At 33.6% G+C, this 19,990-nt stretch overlaps 1 protein-coding gene across 2 annotated transcripts; it reads left to right on the top strand.

The window, feature by feature from the left end:
* The first annotated feature begins 108 nt into the window (after positions 1-108).
* On the top strand, positions 109-16,654 carry LOC145317569 (ankyrin-3-like). 2 transcript variants are annotated; one of them, XM_080158711.1, is made up of 7 exons: positions 109-232; positions 6,669-6,727; positions 7,758-7,801; positions 11,133-11,320; positions 12,931-13,002; positions 13,418-13,535; positions 14,800-16,654. In XM_080158711.1, exons 3-7 carry the CDS (start codon positions 7,790-7,792, stop codon positions 15,055-15,057), a joined length of 648 nt encoding a protein of 215 aa, XP_080014837.1. In that variant the 5' UTR covers positions 109-232; positions 6,669-6,727; positions 7,758-7,789; the 3' UTR covers positions 15,058-16,654. The 2 variants fall into 2 exon arrangements, with proteins under 2 accessions (XP_080014837.1, XP_080014838.1); XM_080158712.1 differs by lacking the exons at positions 109-232; positions 6,669-6,727 and adding an exon at positions 13,553-13,606 and having other exon boundaries at positions 7,732-7,801; positions 13,418-13,481.
* The last annotated feature ends 3,336 nt before the right edge of the window (positions 16,655-19,990 follow it).

Genomic DNA, 19,990 nt, shown 5'->3' with positions numbered 1-19,990 from the left:
AAATTAATGATAGGCCAGTTGTCATTTATATTGACCGATGGCAAAATGTATACTGGCCTATAATTATTGGTCATTTTTAATGTATGCCGTCATTTTTTATTAGGCACTATAAGCTGCCTCTGACATAGGCTGTGAGTATTGGTTTGAGTGTGCTGGATGCTCGGCCTGGACTGCTGGCTGACCTGCAGACCCAGGGAGCTGCCATCTCTCCTGTTTTCACTATTGAGCCAAGGTAAAGGGCCAGGGAAAAGGGTCAATTGTGACGTCATAAAAATACGTCTATTATCCATCTTTTTTTTAGACTTATTTTTATGACGTCACACATGACACTTTCCGCTGTCACCAAGGTTAAACATCCTATTACTAAAAGTTTTAATATTTCCATAACTACTGAACCATTTCTCCATTTTAGGAAGGCATTTCAAGGTCCTAGCCTGTATTAAGCCTATTCATTTTCATATTTTAGTCTTATGATGGTTTTAGGCTATTTTCTGAACTTACCTACCCCTTCGAATACTGAGCCGCTAGTAATAAGTATAGTACATTCTGATACCTAATCAGTTAGTTGGACACAGTGTATGAACAATCCGGTCATATCATTGGCTAGAACGTGTACACAATTTTGATACGAATGTTGTAGTTATATTTTAATTTCATTCAAGTATATTTTCTTAGGATTAAGCTAACTGTCGGGAAATTAAATTTTGTAGCTCGTATTATTGGAATTAATGTGACAAAAATTATTTAAATATTTAAATTTATGTCTAAAATTTTCAGTAATGCTTTGCTTTGTATTGGGGTTTAATAGGTTCTATGCAATTTTCTGGCTATTCTCAAATTACCCCCAAAGAGTTGGTAATTTTTTGATGTAATGGTTTAAGACCCCCTTCCTAAGTAGGCCAGCTATGATACATTTTTGTAAACACATAAACACCAGGGATCTAAAGGGATAAGACAATAGCCGATAAATTGATGTACATCCCCAATGATTGAAAATTACCCCTTCTGTAGATTATAATGAGTGCTTGAAAAGTTTGGACACTTAACTAAATATACTAACCAATTAAAATTCAATGATTGTCCCAAAAGTTGTTATGCCAACGAATAAGAAAACCTTATTATAAAACTTTGGGGACTAGTGTAATAAACAGCCCAATGTCCCCTCCCTCCCAAACTCAGAGCTAACACTCATATTTTATTAATAAATAAGGATATGATCCTTTTATTTGATATGATCAACCCCCAGCCCTCTCAATCCATTCTTTTTAAAAGGAAAAGTTTAAAATTAAGTTACGATCACTTTAAAGGTTTTGAGTGTTACGGCTATTTGAAGGGCCTTCAAAATATACTAAAAGCAATTTCATCTAATCAGATCTCTTAAAAATAAGGTAAAAAAGCCACATGGGGTCTTAAATATCCATTTGGCCAGGCCCGACAGTCGCGCTTAAGGCAATAATAATGTTTTGGTGCTTTATAATGTTACTGAAAGGATGATTGACATATTGGCCAGTTCGTTCATCCAGCAGGAGGGAGGGGGATGTGGTGTAGAAGGTGGAAAGGGGGAATCGTCAATTTCTCCCACTGCAAGTTTTTCTTTATCAGAGAACATGAAAATCTGGTGTATGATCCAAGTAATAATATATCCTTTAGTGTGTGGGTGGCAGAAGTGGTCCAGAAGTAGGAAATTGGTCACTATACCCCTGGGTAGGTAGGTGGGGCTAGCAGTGGTCCAGAAGTAGGATAATGGTCACTGTGCAGATATATTTGTAGGTCAACCCCTGGGTAGGTGGGTGGGTCTAGCAGTGGTCCAGAAGTAGGATAATGGACACTGTGCAGATATATTTGTAGGTCTACCCTTGGGTAGGTAGGTGGGTGGCAGAAGTGGTCCAGAAGTAGGAAAATGGTCACTATGCAGATATATTTGTAGGTCTACCCCTGGGTAGGTAGGTGGGTGGCAGAAGTGTTCCAGAAGTAGGATAATGGTCACTATGCAGATATATTTGTAGGTCTACCCCTGGGTAGGTAGGTGGGTGGCAGAAGTGGTCCAGAAGTAGGATAATGGTCACTATGCAGATATATTTGTAGGTCTACCCCTGGGTAGGTAGGTGGGTGGCAGAAGTGGTCCAGAAGTAGGATAATGGTCACTGTGCAGATATATTTGTAGGTCTACCCCTGGGTAGGTAGGTGGGGCTAGCAGTGGTCCAGAAGTAGGATAGTGGACACTGTGAAGATATATTTAAAGATGCAATGCTTATGTGTTGCTGTCCAGCTGTAAACTGGGATACAGGGAGGGTCCAATGGCAGACAAATATTGATTCATAAGTTCATAATATGTTCTGAAAACATTATACTTACATAGTTTGTTTTAAAAATGCTATAATTTCCTCTTACATGGATTTTTAACTTTACTCCCATTTATCTATCCCTGCTTCCCTAAACTGAAACATAAAATAAAATCATATCTTAAATATTTTTCCTCGTTGCTTTAGTGCAGCGAAGCCACTCTTTAGACTTCATTCCGTCTGTTTCATTAAATCTTGTCTTATCTCATTTAATATCCGCTAGATTTCGAGGTGTCGAAGGCACGGGCTAAAAAACTGGTTTAAATCTTATGATTGTACAATTTTATATTCGTAGAAAGCTGGATATAATACGATGCTAGACATAGTTTTTTTTCGTATGGATGAGAACCGGTTCCTATCCACCGGATTCGAATGAATACGAGAAAAACTTTTATAGCATTGAATTAGAGAAAATTTGCGAGGAATATCCTTATTAAAATCATAAAATTTATACCAGTTTTGTTAGCACAGTCCTCGAGCCCCTCGGGGGCTAACAAAACTGTTTTTAATTTTATAATTTTTCTCGGAAATCTGTCTATAATACGATGCGATAAATAACTATTTTAATTTGTTTTCTTCAGTTTTGTGTGTTGTATCTAATAGCAACTGCGAGATGCTGTCTAAAATGGTGCAAAAAATGGGGACAAATTTCAAATTGTTTTGGCGTGTGACGTCATACCCCCATCTCTTTTCTAGGGGGTTTCTTTCCTCCTTCCCTTTTCTTTCCCCTCACTTGTGACGTAAATAAACAGCCCCGTCAAATCAATTTGAAATTTGTCCCCATTTTTTGCACCATTTTAGACAGCATCCAACTGCGACAAAAATATTTGGATCCAGTGAAGTTCACGGTAAAATGTTCCTGGGATCGATTATCTCAAAAATCTATGAACTTTAAAGGCTGTTAGAGTCCAAAAGGCTGGACGTATATTTATGTTTGCACAAAACGGGAATAACCATTACTCAATTATGCACAGTTATCTCGCAGCGCATCTAAATGCGCAAAAAAAGATAAATATTATGCGTGTTTCTCAGTCAACTTTTTCCTGACAGATATACAGATTATTTAAAGGCCTTCTCATGCCGCTTATAACGATGAGCGGGCATTAAATGTATGACTAATCTGTTTGCAGCTCGCAACCTTGCAAGTCGAAGATGATTAAAGTCCCTCAACAGATTATGACGTCATACGATAAAATAACCAATGAGAGGCCAGCATAAATTTTACCAATGGTCAATTACAGTGTATACTGGCCTCTCATTGGCTATTCTATCGTATGACATCATAATCTGTTGAGGGACTTTAATCATCTTCTTGAAAGTCCTTTAAGTTTTTGGAAATATTGGATCCCAGGAATATTTTACCGTGAACTGCACCAGATCCAAATATTGAACAGGGAATCCTCTCATTTGATTCTGCAGATAAAACTTCAATTCTCAATACACATTATATAGCTTTAGTTAAAGCTTTGTATTATTATTCGACAAATTGAGTGCGCAGTTTTATAAAAAAAAATTTACTTAGCTAATGGAGCAATTTTCTGATATTTTACTATTAAGTTAGAATGAATAATATATCTTTTTTTATGAAAACGAACAATATTTATATAATTTTGTTTAAAATTTAAAACAAATCCATCATTTTTTTAGTTGGCCACCCAATAATTATAGAAAGCATTATATCAATGCTTTTTTTGACTTATAGGCACACTCTTAGTTAACCATTTGACTAAATTATTGGTTAGAAGTTATACATTTAGAAGTTGGTAATATTGTTAAAACTAAATTAGAATATGAATAATCTAAAATATATCTTTCCTAACTCTTTATTTTTTTTTTTGATTTTGTAGACATTTTTTGTTTTGTTTTTTATCAAGACGCCAAAGGGTTATCTCTCCTCTCAGAACACAGTAATAGTGTCTGACTGATTATGACGTAACAAAAAAAATCAGTCAATGAGAGGTCGTTATTGACCAATGGTAAAATTTATGGTGGCCTCTCATTGGCTAATTTTTTTTGTTACGTCATAATCAGTCAGACACTATTACTGTGTTCCTCCTCTCAACAACAAACAATATTCTCGCTATGATTCAAGAAGAATTTTAGACATTTCATTCAGCAAAAAAGCTTGGATATCCTTAAAGGTTTGAATAATAAGGATAAAGAGGGTTATTGGTCCACTAAGTTATAAAAGGGTTAGATAGAGTTTTATTATTTAAGTTGATGACATTTAAAGTATTTTGAACAATATTTGCATGCTGAAGCAAAACCTATTAATTATTTATGCTGCCATTTACTGTGGTGCAAATTTTATCCATGATTTTATCCACATGTAAAAAACAATTATACGTGAGATGGAGTGTTGTTTTGTCTACCAGTGTTGTTAGTCGTTTGACTGTTTGTCAGACATTTAATTTCCAGTATGGCTTCGAAACCGATTAATATTCGCTGGATTAGAACCGGTTCTAGGCCATACTGAAAAATCGTGTATAGTGTCGTATAATATCCACTTTTTTTAAAGAATACAATAATGTATAATCTGGTCAGGGAAGCCTTACACTAGCTTATTGTAATTTGCAAAGAAACGGAAAAGAGAAAAAATGGAAGATTCTATAAAAAAACAAGTAAATGATTTTTGATTATAAGGGAAAAAACCACCCTCTAAATATTGCAAATTAACTAGAGGGTAGTAGATAGGACAATATATATATAGCAGTTTTACTCTAATGATGAGACAGCAAATTGTCAGAAAAGAAGCTAAGAAATGCAGGGTTCAGCAGCCGCGAAAAAGCCTGAAGTATAAACCCGTTTGGATGCTGTCAACATTTTTTCAGGTTTTAACTTCCAGCAAATTTTAAGAATTGTAAAAGATTGATTTTCCTTACGCTTACAGGCGGCTGACGCGCGGCTGTCGAGCCCTGAAGAAATGATACAACTAATTTAAAAGAAAATATAATTTCTGGTATAATTGTGGCGTCTTTTAAAGATAAGATAGCTTGGAAAATTAATTTGAGAAAAAGGACAAGGAAAATCATAATCATAAGCAGTAGAGCACAAAAAAGTTACATTTATTTAATTTTGATAAGATGCGCAATTGCAAGGAAATGCATTTTAAAATGTTTCAGATTTCAATTACAATAAACAAAATTACCCTTTTTTATATATGTTTATTATTGGTTGAAAAGTTTGGACATCAAGTCACCTAAGTTTTTAAGTTAACGAGCGACCACCACATTTTACAGTCCAATGTCCCCTCCCTCCCAAGAATATCATCTATTCAGCATAACGTTTCTGACATACGGACGGACGAACGGATATTTGGAGTTATGGAGCACCTTAGCAACTACAAACTAGAAGTCTATTTTTCTAGAAATATTTTGAAAATAAATTACATAAAGTCTTTTGATGTTAAAAGAAAATTTAATATAACAGGAAAATGTTGCTTTTAGCTGCCTAATTAAACACCATCTATGCACATCTTAATTTAATTATATTGTCTGCTAAGAATAAATTAAAAATATATTTTTGTTCTAAATTAAAAGAATTTACATGCCAGGGAAGTTGTATCTTTGAAGTATAGATAGATAGATAGATGTATCATATTTAATATGAAACTAGTGGATTATTACGATTTATACCATGGCTATAAACTTATTAAAAAAAGTCAGTATTAAATATTTTCTTGTACTTGAACTCTTAATTTGATTTTATATTTTTTTCTCTCTTTTTCTTGTCCTAGACGTTTAGATAGAGACAACGATACGTCTTATTTTAGCATGGAAGCTACTATACAAGTCGCATATGACTGTGTATAAGTCCTTTATAGGAATGACTTATTTATCTCATTTTCTCCTGTCAGTTGTTTCGCCCCTAATTTCTAGGGTGCGGTAGGTCATGAAATATCTTAAAATCACCCAAAGATATTTATAAATCTTGCCTCAAAAATTACAACTTAATCGGACAAGGTATCTCTTGACCTTCACTTTCAATGATGTGTCTGGCTCATTATAAAGTTCAAAGTCAAAAAATAGTTATTTATTGCATCGTATTATAAACAGTTTTCCGCGGATATTAAAACGAAAAATTATAAGATTGAAACCAGTTTTGTTAGACACGAGGGGCCGAGTTAACAAATCTGGTATTAATCTTATGATTTTTATTTTAATATTCGTGGAAAATTGTCTGTAATACGATGCTATATATGATTATTCAGCATGGCTAAGAACCGGTTCTAATCCAGCGGATATTACGGTTTCGAATCCAGGCTTGAAAAAAATTACCTTTGTATGTAAAACGCTATTTTTCTTCTCATTCTTGTTTTTGTTTCAGGCGAAGAAAGTTTCACAAGCCAGTGACAATTAGTCTCCCCGTACCTCAACCAAAGCAGGAAAACATTTCAAACAAAATAGTTTTAATTTATTGAGAAGTGCGTATAAAAAATATGACGTCATACAATACAAATTACCAATGACCAGAGCTGGATCTTTAAATCATTTTAGTGGTGAGCCAGATCGGGGTGAGCCAACTTTCCACCAATGAGAGCACAGCATTTTATGAAATGCCGCGCTGTGATTGGCTGAAATTCGGCTCACCCCGATATGGCTCACCACTAAAATGATTTAAAGATCTAGCTCAGTATACATTTTACCATTGGTCAATTAAAATGAATACTGGCCTATCATTGGTCATTTGTATTGTATACGTCATTTTTTATAGGCACTATATGCTGCTTTGATTTGTTTAGCTCACTAGATTATCTTAGCCTCTAAACAAGGATGACAGCATCTATAAATAGCGATGTTTGGAAAACATTTAAAAAATAAATACTTTAAATTTGTTGAGATGCTCTTTATAGTACCTATAAAAAAATAACGTCATACAATACAAATGACCCATGATAAACCAGTATACATTTTACTATTGGTCAATTAAAATTAATTCTGGCCTATCATCTGTATTATATGACGTAATTTTTTTAGGTGCTATAAGCTGCTTCCATTGTTTTAGCCTCTATAAACAAGAATGACAACATCTATAAAAAGCAATGCTTGCAATAATGTTCAATAATAAATAAGTTTAATATTTTAAGAAATTTTTGCAGCATATTAACAGATAGACAAATAAAAGAGTTAAAGCGTAGATGCACAACTTCCAGAAGATTTTTCACAGCAAATATCAGCCGTCTATCTTTTGCAAGATACAAATAAATACCATGACCATAAAATCATCACCAGGCAGACCCACGAAAATATATAATTAATAATTATGGTTTGAATGTTTATTGTTAATTAATATCTCTGATAAAATATTCGTCTATCTTATTAAAGATACCTATAAATTAACGTAGAAATAAAAAATTGAGAGGTTGCGTGAATTTTTAAACTATATATTTGAAATGAAAATAATTTCTCCAACAGGTTGTTAGTGATGATAATGGTGCTCCGATAGAAATGACACTCATGGTAATTTCTTCCTTCATAATTACATCATTTGTGCGAGAATAAATGTATGAATATAGATGTTTAATCAGACAACTACTTGGATCCCTCAGTTGGGGACCTTTTTCGTCTGCTAGCAACTTAAGCTTTCTGCTATATTGAAGCGACTTGGCTGCGTTTATATTCCCAACGCTACTAGTTGATTTTCTTTCAAAAGACCCAATTGAAAGTCGACACAGGGTCCTTGGAATGGAGACATGGAGTTATTTAACCCCTTCCCCCTCTACTGTTATACTTTAATTGTGCGTGGCTATTTTTCGTATCAGTAAAAAGCCAGGTTCCATAATAAAGCGTAATCCTATTCTACAAAGTAGTAGATTGTGTAAATGTGTTGATAAGCATGTTCCGAAAGATCTCATAAACGGCTGAACATATCTTTACCCGAATTTCAACAAATTTAATAAATGGTTTAGGAAGCCTTTAGGCCGGAGGATGAAACCCCTCGCAATAACACCTCGAATATTTAACACCATTCATAAAACTAGTTGTTACAACTTTAGCAATTGCTTAAGAGTTGCATACAGCGTACTAACTTATCCAACTTACGTTTCAATTGTGCTAATTTTGAAAAAAAATTAATTTAAACACTTTTGATAGCATATTTACTAAGAAGTACTACGAACCAGTGCAGTGTATAAATTTGCAGGGAGGCAGGGGACATTGGGCTGTTTAATACACTAGTCCCCAAAGTTTTATAATGACATTTTCTTATTCGATGGCTTAACAACTTCGGGGACTTTTATATTTTGATTGGTGGGTGCATTACGTCGAGTGATTAAACGTTTCAATCACTAAGTGTATTCTACAGAGGGGTAATCTTTTGTATCATCATTGGGGATGTAAATCAATTTATTGACCATTGTCTTATCCCTTTATATCCCTGATAACTTTGAATTGAGTTACAAAAGGTTTTAAATGAAGTTTCCTAACTGTAAAAAAACTTTTCCTAAATCTATATTTGAAAACAAGGCCAAGAGGTGCATTTAAGGGATCTATAGGGACAAGGCAATGGCCAATAAATTGATGTAAATTCCCAATGCTTATACACAAAATATACCCTTCTGTAGATTACTATTAGTGCTTGAAACTTTTAAATACTTAACTTAATAAACCAACCAATAAAAATTCAATAAAATTCCCCAAAGTTGTTGAACCAACAAATATGAAAACGTTATTATAAAAATTGGGGACCCCTCCCTTCCTGGGTGCATTTGCATTAACATTGCAGGCCTGTTGTAAATAAACAGTAAGTTGTTATACAGCAACAATTAGTAAACTGTTTAAGTTAAGGTAACTTTGACAAGAACTAAGAATCTTTTTCCAGTATCGCTTTAAAACCGATTAATATCTGGTGGATTAGAACCGGTTTTCAGCCATACTAAAAAATCATGTTTAGCATTGTATTATAGACAATTTTCCACGAATATTAAAATAAAAATCATAAAATCAATACCAGTTTTGTTAGACCTGACCTTCACCCCCTTTGCGCTAATGAAAGCTGTTTTCATCTTATAATTTTTCATTGTAATAACCGCGGAAAGCTGTCAATATCACGATGCAATAAATAACTAATATGCACAAAAATTTCATGATGTGATGAATTTAAAAATTATTTTAATAAAAATCATTCGGTGTTAAACAGTCTGACATTCAAACGTTTAAGTTTAGTTTAAGAGTTGCTGCATTTTTAAAGAACAAAACATGGCGCTAGTTTATAACATTTTTGGTGCATTTTTGTGTTTTAACTTTGACATGATACATCATGTACATTTATATATTGATGTACATACATTGAGATAAAAAACTAACAAGGATGACAACATACATAAAAAAGAGTTACATAGCTAATTATGACATCGTACCTAATCATTATTGGAATCGCAAATTCAAATATAAAAAAAAATAATAGTAACTCATTTCCAACTACTTATTTTTGTTTTACATATAAATTAAAATTACAGAGTTGCTTAGATTCCTAGATTATATCTTACTAGCGGCTTTGCCCCAAGAGGTAATTTAAAAAAATTGAAGCTGCCCCAGTATCAATTTCAAAATTTTCGGGGGGAAAAATTGTATCTGCCCCAGTATCAAATTCAAAATTTAAAAAAAAAATTGGGGGGATTTTTTGCTTTTTGGGGGGTTAGGGGTTTCCCACCCCCCAAGAAAATAGCTTAAAACCTTCACAGGACCAATAGGTATATACCTTGAAGAATAGAATCCGATCGGTTCAGCGGTTACCGAGATCTTAAGGGACAGACGGACGGACGGACAGACATCAAGCTACTTTGTATTATAGATAATCTAGAAATCTCATTAGTTTAAAATTATAAAATTAAATGGACGATTTTAACATGTGACAAAAAATTGTCAGACGGACATACATACACCTGTTGTAGAAAAGCCAAGGATCTAAAAATCTGCATCCCAGCACTTTTTATTGTTTGTCAGCGGCTGCTAATTAAAATCCTCTGCAAAAAGCTGCAGGAAAAATGCAAAATTAACTAAAAACAACAAACAAGCCCTCAACATATTTTTCTAATATTTAAGGATAATGCATCTTTAAAAAATGTTTTCCTTATAACTTTTCTGCTCGTGAAAATTATATATTTTTATTGTTCATGATCATTCTAGAATTCTAGGGCAAATATGACTAATTTGCCCATCAACTAAAAAAGATATTTTCGATTAGTTTTGCTAAAGACATCGGACATTGATTTACACCCTCTATAATCATACACAAAATTACCCCTTCTTTGGATAAAAATAATTGATTGAAAACTATCAGTTTAAGCCAACCTTAATCAAGATTTAATAAAAGGGCCCAAAGTTTTCAAGTTATAGAATAAGAGAATATGTTTATTAAAATTTAGGTGGCAATATAATTTCAAGTTCAATGTCCCCTCCCTACCCTCACATACAGAAGTTGCGGTACTAAGATAATAGAATAATTTTGTATATAAAATTCAATTCAGAGACCATATTTTGACCAAACAATATGATTTCAAATTTAGAGTCCAAATTGTTATTTCCAGTTTAGTTTTTAAACCGATTAATATCCGCTGGATTAGAACTGGTTCTCCGCAATACTGAAAATTCATGTATAGTATCGTATTACACACAATTTTCCATGAATATTTAAACAAAGATCAAATAAATTAATACCAGTGCAGTGTTTTAAAACCGGGCCTTCGGCCCCTTGGAACTAACAGAAATGTTTTTTTTTATTTCAGTATCCGCAGAAAGCTGTCTATAATACGATGCGATAAATAACTATTTGATTTATTTTTATTTCCAGTTGTTGTGCTCAATGTGTGAATCAGGAAGTAGGTCTGTGTGGGAGAATGTGACAGAGTCCACCCCCCTCACCAGGACAAACACGGGCTGCATCGAGTTCAACACCGTGGTGTCCGCGGCCTTCTGGTTGGTCCACCTCCCCAAGTGGATGGTGGAGGACTCTATACCAATGCTTGATAAACTTTTCAGGTATTTATTTTTTTAATTTATTACAATAATACATGAAGAAAAACACTAAGGAGAACAATTATGGCCAGAAGTAGCAGCAGCAATTTAAAAGATTATTAGTATTTTAGTGTATTAATAGCGGCTGCGTTCTTAGCATCTAGGGGCCCTGTATTCAAAGAGAAATAGTTATATCCACGTCAAGACTTTAGGGAAATAGCCCAAAACCATCACTTGCCCTATGTGATGCTTACTTAAAATAGATAACCCAATCAGTTCAGTAGTAATTGAGATCTTAAGCTTCAGACTAAAAATCCTTACATCTTAATACAGGGTGTTTCAATAGAAACGTCTTTTTTAAATTCTTAATTATGCATAGAAAATAAAACAATTATATAAAATGCTTTATATATTTGTAAAACCTATTCTGGGACATTTAAGTTTTAAATAATTGAAAATTATCTTTTCAATAACTTATGCCTCAAAAACCGGTTTTTCCAAAGACCTTATTTTTGAAGATTTATGAATTTAAAGATTGTGGAAAAAATGTGCACATTTTGAAAATTCAAATTGCGCGGCTGGTATTAATAGTAGAAAAACGTTATGCATACCCTTAGAATTGTCATGAACTCTAGTTTTTGGATATATAAGAACCATTCATGTGCTATGTATAGTTAAGGAACTACGTGGTAAAATGTTTAAATTTTCTTTAAACTTTTCAACACTTCTCACATTTTTCAACGTAGCTCCTAAACTACAAATAGCACTTTATAATAGTACATTTATTTTTAGAAACTAGAGTTTATGACGATTCTAACGATATGCATGACGTTTTTCTACTATTAATGCAAGCCGCGCAATTTGAATTTTAAAAATGTGCACATTTTTTCCACAACCTTAAATCCGTAAATCTTTAAAAATAAGGCCTTTTGAAAAACCGGTTTTTGAGGCATAAGTTATTGAAAAAATAATTTTCAAATATTTGAAACATAAAGGTCCCAGAATAGGTTTTCCAAATATATAAAGCATTTTATATAATTGTTTTATTTTCTATGCATAATTACGAATTTAAAAAAGACGTTTCTATTGAAACACCCTGTATAATAGGAAGTGTGTGGCTGTGTTGCTTTTTTTAACCTGTGAACTATGCCTTCATTCCTGTTTAAACATTTCTTGTTTCATGGAAACAAGCGACTAATATTGATCGATTGCAACAATAATGGATATATTATTACTTGGATCTTACACCAGATTCTCATGTTTTCTAAGTGAAACACGCAGCGGGCGAATTTAACAATTTCCCCTATCCACCTCCTTTACCCAATTGCCTTCTACTGGATAAATGAACTGGCCAATAAATAAGTTCTATGTTAGCAATCTAAATTGACAACAATTTTTCCCCTGTTATAATATCCACGTATATTCTACATCCATAGCAACAGTTTATGTTTAGACTTCAATAATTGCGTCATCAAATATACGCGTTTTTGCACAATTCTATTATTATTCAAATGCAACAATCATTTTAGCTTTTTGTTAGGTTGGGTAAAACTAGAAAAGGAGGGTAAATTTGGTTGTATTTTTGCTAGTGGTAAAAGTGGCAGGACCCTTTACATGTCTGTGTTTTTATTTAGAAATATATGCCGAGTACCCTACAGAGCAAGCCTGGCTATTTTCTGGAGAAAAGAGGATAATAATCAGCAAAGGTAAACTTAATACAGTTTTTATAAAGACGATTGAATCCAAAATTGGACCATGGGTACTTTCACACAAAGGCCTGTTGAGCACCGATAAATCTCACCTTTCTTCCTCCTTAAATTAAAAATTATAATTATTAGGTTTTTTCTTTTACCTAACCCCCGCGGGGCCTAAACCTAAGGTGCCCTAACCCTCCTCTGCTATTCAAACATTAAAAAAATCTCTCTATTTGAAAATAAATCTTGCTAACCCCCCCCCGGGCCCCCCCCCCATTCCTCCGTAATTTTTTGTCTTTTAGCAAAATATAACTTTAGTACCCACTATATAAATCTTATATATTTACTCCATTGGGGTTTCTATTCCGTAGGAATAAACAAAAGTCCTTAGAAGATAGAATTTAAAGATAATAAATGTTGATTCTAGGCATTCTAATGAAAATGGCAATATGGATGGAGATTCTGAAACAAGTGAGGCCAGTGTTCGAGTCCTGGTCTATACCCAGGAGGACAGAGGACATGATCCTCATTGTTTAGAAACTCAGGTATATATGTTTCAGTCTTGGTTTATACCCAGGAGGACAGAGGACATGATCCTCACTGTCTAGAAACTCAGGTAAATATGTTCGAGTCCTGGTTTATACCCAGGAGGACAGAAGTCATGATCCTCACTGTCTAGAAACTCAGGTATATATTTTCAAGTCCTGGTTTATACCCAGGAGGACAGAGGACATAATCCTCACTGTCTAGAGACTCAGGTATGTTTGAGACCTGGTTTATACTCAGGAGGACAGAGTACATGATCCTCACTGTCTAGAGACTCAGGTATATATGTTCGAGTCCTGGTTTATACCCAGGAGGACAGAGGACATGATCCTAACTGTCTAGAGACTCAGGTATATATGTTCGAGTCCTGGTTTATACCCAGGAGGACAGAGGACATGATCCTCACTGTTTAGAAACTCAGGTATATATGTTCGAGTCCTGGTTTATACCCAGGAGGACAGAGGACATGATCCGCACTGTCTAGAAACTCAGGTATGTATGTTCGAGTCCTGGTTTATACCCAGGAGGACAGAGGACATGATCCTCACTGTCTAGAAACTCAGGTTTATATGTTCGAGTCCTGATTTATACCAAGGAGGACAGAGGACATGATCCTCACTGTCTAGAAACTCAGGTATATACGTCTTTACAGCACAGCGTTTTATTTATGCTTCGATTTCCTCAATCTCATATTAGCGAAGTGAGGGGGGTGGACCAAGTATTAAATGTAATAATGTGCATCCTGTGTTTAAGTAATTTCAGGATATATTTATAAGGAACTTTGCTCGTTTGTCTGACTTTCTGATTTTTTAACCTTCTCTCTTATAATTGTTGTCATCCTTATTTAAAACCTTATGTGACGTCCTAAACAAAAGAATCGCATCGTATTATCGCATCGTATTATAGAGAATAAAAAGAAAAATCAGAAGAATAATTAGTTGTCCCTGAGGGACTGAAGGCTCGGGCCAACTAAAGTGGTTTTAATTTTTTATTTTATTATTCGTTTTTTTAGCTCAATACAGGTTTTAATCCACCAGATATTAATCGATTTCGAAGCCATTTAGGAAAGGGTTATCAAAACAGAAAACATTTTATGGAGCCTCTATAAAATGACATCAGACTGGCCTACCATTGGTCAATTTGAATGTACAATGGCCTGCCATTGATAGTTCAGGCTTATCATTGGTCATTTATATTGTATGACGTTTTTTATAGTTACTATACAGAGCTTCTAAAATAGTCATTAAATAATTTATTTTTAAGGAGGGATTCAAACTGTTAGTGAGCAGCTCTGATCTTGTCATCAACCACGGGACAAACCTGGACATCTCCATCAAGGGGAACCTGTACAACCTGCAGGAGTCTGGCGCCAGGCTCCGCTTCCAGCCCTACCACGAGAACAGGTGCACCATGAGTGTGCGCAGGTCCCTCACTTCCATATCTGCTGCGGGCAATATTAATATTAGTTCAGAGGAGGTGGTCATATACACTGCATCTATTGTTCTACCTATCAAGAAATAAATTGTAGAAGCTTATTATAGTGCCTATAAAACATGACGTCAACTGGCCTACCATCGGTCAACTAAAATGTATACTGGCCTGTCATAGGTTATTTCTTCAGTGTATGGCCTATCATTGGTCTTTGTATTATATGACGTCATATTTTTACAGGCTCTATATAATTATATCTATTTTCAAACACAAATACAAATTTCTTAATAAAATATTAGATTAAGATATATTAAACCTAAATTGAAATAGCTAACAAAGAAAATTCAAAATATTAATAACAAAATAATTTATTCAATTTTCAAATCCTATTTGGTTCTTCTTAAAAGGGATTTTGATAAAACTATTTTTGGTTAGGTATTATATTTGGAATCCAAAATCATTTACGAAGGACCAGATAAGGTTTTAATTTCGATTATTTTTTTTTTTAAATTTATTTTGGAATAGTGTCTAGTTAAACAGAACTAATTACCATAGTATAATTTATTATATGGAAAGATATACGATAATATGTAATATATAGTATCTAAATGATATATTTATTAGTAGTTATGAGTAAGAAACTGACAAATAAAGCATCACATCCTTTAACAGGATCAACACAATTTGGAGTAAGACCAACAAGGACCCAAATCCCCCTATTTTTGCATAGTGAACAAAATGGACTTTTTTGGGGAAAAACTTATTTGACATGCTTATTTAAGGTTAGGTTAAGTCAAGCAGAGCTTAGAAGAGCAGCAGGGATAAGGCCCCGCGTGGCGGTAGCCAGCCTATACCAACAACGAAATTATTTCAAAAAAACGAAAGAGGAGAGAGTTTAGTGAAGAAATTTATTTAAGTAAGAACAACAAAAATCGATCCAAATTGAGAATTATTTCTAAGCATTTTTAACTTTCAATAAAATGACTTATATGAGTAAACCTATGTTGTAAATTATAGGCATTCCATGTCAATATTTGTGAAATAGGTAAACTTGTATAAAGATATCTAAATGAATAGAAGATATTTTATAGCTTTAGTTTTAGTGCGCTTTTGGTCCTAAATGGTCTTACGGTCAAATTTGTCAGTGAACTGGAATGTGAAAAAAATTTCGAACAGAAAATAAATTTGTAAGTATACAATGAAATGTAATTACTAAAAATAGATATTTTCTTTTACTTATACACGAATATATAAAAGTAAGGATATGTGTATGTGTTTGTAACGAAGGATCTATGTAACTGCTATACCGATATGGTTCTCATTGACAGTGTAGCTTCTCATAGGTCTTGGGAAGGTTTGTAACTATTTTGGAAGAGGATACCACCCTGCTCCCAAGAGAAATGACCACTAAAAAAAATACCCCCCCCCCCCCCAATAAAAAAAAAATGGGCGTAGCCGCTAGTACACGAATGATGTACCATAAAGAGTGATAATTATTTTAAATGTTGGTTTTAATTTGTTCTGTAATTTATTTTTGCCTTAAAACAATTTAGTACAAAAAAAGAATAATTATTTTACTTATTTTAGCTACATAGTAAAAGATAAATACATACATTTTAATATATTTATTAAATATGATTAATTGTGAATGTAATGAAATATCATTAAATATTAATAAAGATATGAAAAAAAATATTAGTTTTAGTTTTTTGTAAATTCTATCGGAAAATTAATTTTTTTGGTGGAACAAGGATGACAACATACAGAAAAGCGAAGCTCTGAAAAGGTAGGACAAACGAACATTAACACTAGTAGAGTTTCAGAATTGAATAAAGAGAATATTGAAATATATGTTTAAACAAATTTTGAGATAAATTTGTTGCAAAACTGCTTAAATACAGGATACTGTTTAAGGACATGCTTACATTTTTAGGACTCGATTATAGAGAAGCCTTGTTTATAACATTGTACTATGTTGTCCTAGGAATCAGTATTTAAAAAATCATATGAAAATGATAATTATATCACATAAATAATGCCAACAAAAGTAAAACTTAAAGGACGTAAAGAAGCATGCTTATAAAGCATAATCGTTCATCGATGTACTATTGTTAACGCAAAAATGTCATAATAATACATTGAAATATGTTAAGACATCAATAATTTTTTAAGTATCACTTTAAAACTGATTAAAATCCGATTATAACCTATTCTGGGCTATTATTTTGGATAATAAACAATCTTTTGCGAATAATAAATTAACGAGGATTATTCCAAAAATCGAACGAATAGAATAATAATATCATATACAATTTTGTTGTCAAAAAGTGAAAAATCGGCATGTCCTAAATGGACGTACGAACTTTCTGGTAACGATTATAGAGTTGCTACGCTTCCTATATCGTACCTAACTGTTATAGAAATCATCATGCAACCCTATTAATAGAAAGCCATTGCGTTTAAAAATCAAACTAATACTACAATAAAAAGTTAATTTTTGTGGAATTGATTTCTGACCCCAATATCATATAAGTTATTAATGAAACAATTAAATAATATATTCACTTGATCAACTATGTACATTTAAAATTACAGCGTACAAATATTTTGAAGGCAGGCAGGGAGGGGAAATTGGTCTGTTTATTACACTGGTCCCCAAAGTTTTATAAAAACGGTTTCTTATTCGTTGGCCGAACAACTTTAGTGACTTTAAGTAAATTTTGTTTGGCTTATTAAGTGTCCAAACGTTTCAACCACTAATTGTATTGTACAGAAAGAGTAGATTCGTGTATAATCATTGGGAATTTACTGTACATCAATTTAACGGCCATTGTCTTATCGCTTTAGATCCCTGTTTTGAAGGAGTGAAAGAAGAAAACGGGTGCCTGGGGGGTTAAAGCTGTGTGTAAATGGGTGGGGGGGGGGGGACGGGGCAATAGTTTTTAGAATGATTGTTAGTTTCCTGTTAAAGTTAACACAGAAAAGTTGATACAATTTACAATACAATGATAGTAGTATTAGTAGTAACGAAGCTACTCTGTAACTAGGGTGTTCTTACTTACGAAGCTACTCTGTAGCTAGGGTGTTCTTATTTACGAAGCTACTCTGTAACTAGGGTGTTCTTACTTACGAAGCTACTCTGTAACTAGGGTGTTCTTATTTACGAAGCTACTCTGTAACTAGGGTGTTCTTACTTACGAAGCTACTCTGTAACTAGGGTGTTCTTATTTACGAAGCTACTCTGTAACTAGGGTGTTCTTACTTACGAAGCTACTCTGTAACTAGGGTGTTCTTATTTACGAAGCTACTCTGTAACTAGGGTGTTCTTACTTACGAAGCTACTCTGTAACTTGGGTGTTCTTACTTACGAAGCTACTCTGTAACTAGGGTGTTCCCACATACGAAGCTACTCTGTAACTTGGGTGTTCTTACTTACGAAGCTACTCTGTAACTAGGGTGTTCTTACTTACGAAGCTACTCTGTAACTAGGGTGTTCTTACTTACGAAGCTACTCTGTAACTAGGGTGTTCTTACTTACGAAGCTACTCTGTAACTAGGGTGTTCTTACTTACGAAGCTACTCTGTAACTAGGGTGTTCTAAATTACGAAGCTACTCTGTAACTAGGGTGTTCTAAATTACGAAGCTACTCTGTAACCAGGGTGTTCTTACTTAAGTTGGGACTAGTAATCTCTCCTTCTTTGAAGCGAGGCTTTATTACAATTAAAACGTGAATGTTAGTCAGTAAACTTCGCTTAAATATAGATGTGTTATCCTTGGTTTTTTTTGATATATTCAGGAAACCCAGCGTTGCAAGAGCCCGGGAGGGTTTTAGCCACCAGATTCGTAATATAGCTTTAAAGACAAGCGTTCGAAAATATTTGGGGCTGGCTATACAAAGTCCAATGCAATTTTAGAGATTTTAATAAGAAGTGTAAAAAAACGAATTATTAATATTCTTTTAACAATTTATTTATTTATATCAAAGACTACGTTTCACCAAATTGATAGCAAAATGTTAATAAAATATCTTTATTTATGTTAATAGAATAACAATGACAAAATGGAAGGACTATGGTAAGCTTTTTTACAACTTGGTTCAAAATCTGCAGAATAAACATATTATATCAAATGATTTTATAGTAATTTCAGTAACAAATGTACATAAATAAGTAGAAATAAAACTAATAGGATTGTTGGCTCGGCCTTTAAGGCAAAAGAACAATTTTTCCAGCTTGGTTTCGAAACCGATTAATATCCGGTGAACAAGAACCGGTTCTCAGCCAGACTGATAAATCATGTATCCTATTTTTAAAAATCATCCTGAAAAGAAGAACTACCAAATCTTGTTGTTCCGCTGCTTATGGATATTAACATCCATATTCTCGTATTTATTCGAATCCGGTGGATAGGAACCGGTTCTCATCCATACGAAAAAACCATGTCTAGCATCGTATTATATCCAGCTTTCTACGAATATAAAAATGTACAATCATAAGATTAAACCAGTTTTTTAGCATATGCCTTCGGCACCTCGGGGCTAAAAAAAACTAGTCTTAATCTTATAATTGTACATTTTATATCCGCGGAAAGCGGTTTATAATACGATGAAATAAATAACTATTATTGTTGTGTATTTAATGAAAGATGCTGAGCTACTAATAATATTGTTATCTTTCTTTTTGAGATTACTTATTGGATGCAGATAGATGGATAACATTTATCTATCTTTATTTTGAACCCAGGTCATTAAGAAGGGGAGGGGGGAAGTAGGTTTAAATGATAAGACTAAGATAAATTTTGGAGGGAGGAAGCTATTCTTTTTCAGGGCTGAATTCAACAGGGTTGGTTGGAGGTACCCTCCCCCAAAATTATTATTAACATTCTATGGGCAATTTAAGCCAAACAGTACAGGAGAACCATAACGGTTCAACGGTTAGCGAGATTCTTTGCAACAGACAGAAAGACACAAACGGACAGACACAAAGACATCCTGTTACTTTTGAATCAGGATTGTCATAAAGT

Source organism: Acartia tonsa, chromosome 4 (genome assembly GCF_053477335.1).
Source record: "Acartia tonsa isolate MP-2025a chromosome 4, ASM5347733v1, whole genome shotgun sequence".
Taxonomy (NCBI): Eukaryota; Metazoa; Arthropoda; class Copepoda; order Calanoida; family Acartiidae; genus Acartia; species Acartia tonsa.
Note: the sequence above shows the minus strand (reverse complement) of the source record. Positions and strands in the feature narration are given on the sequence as shown.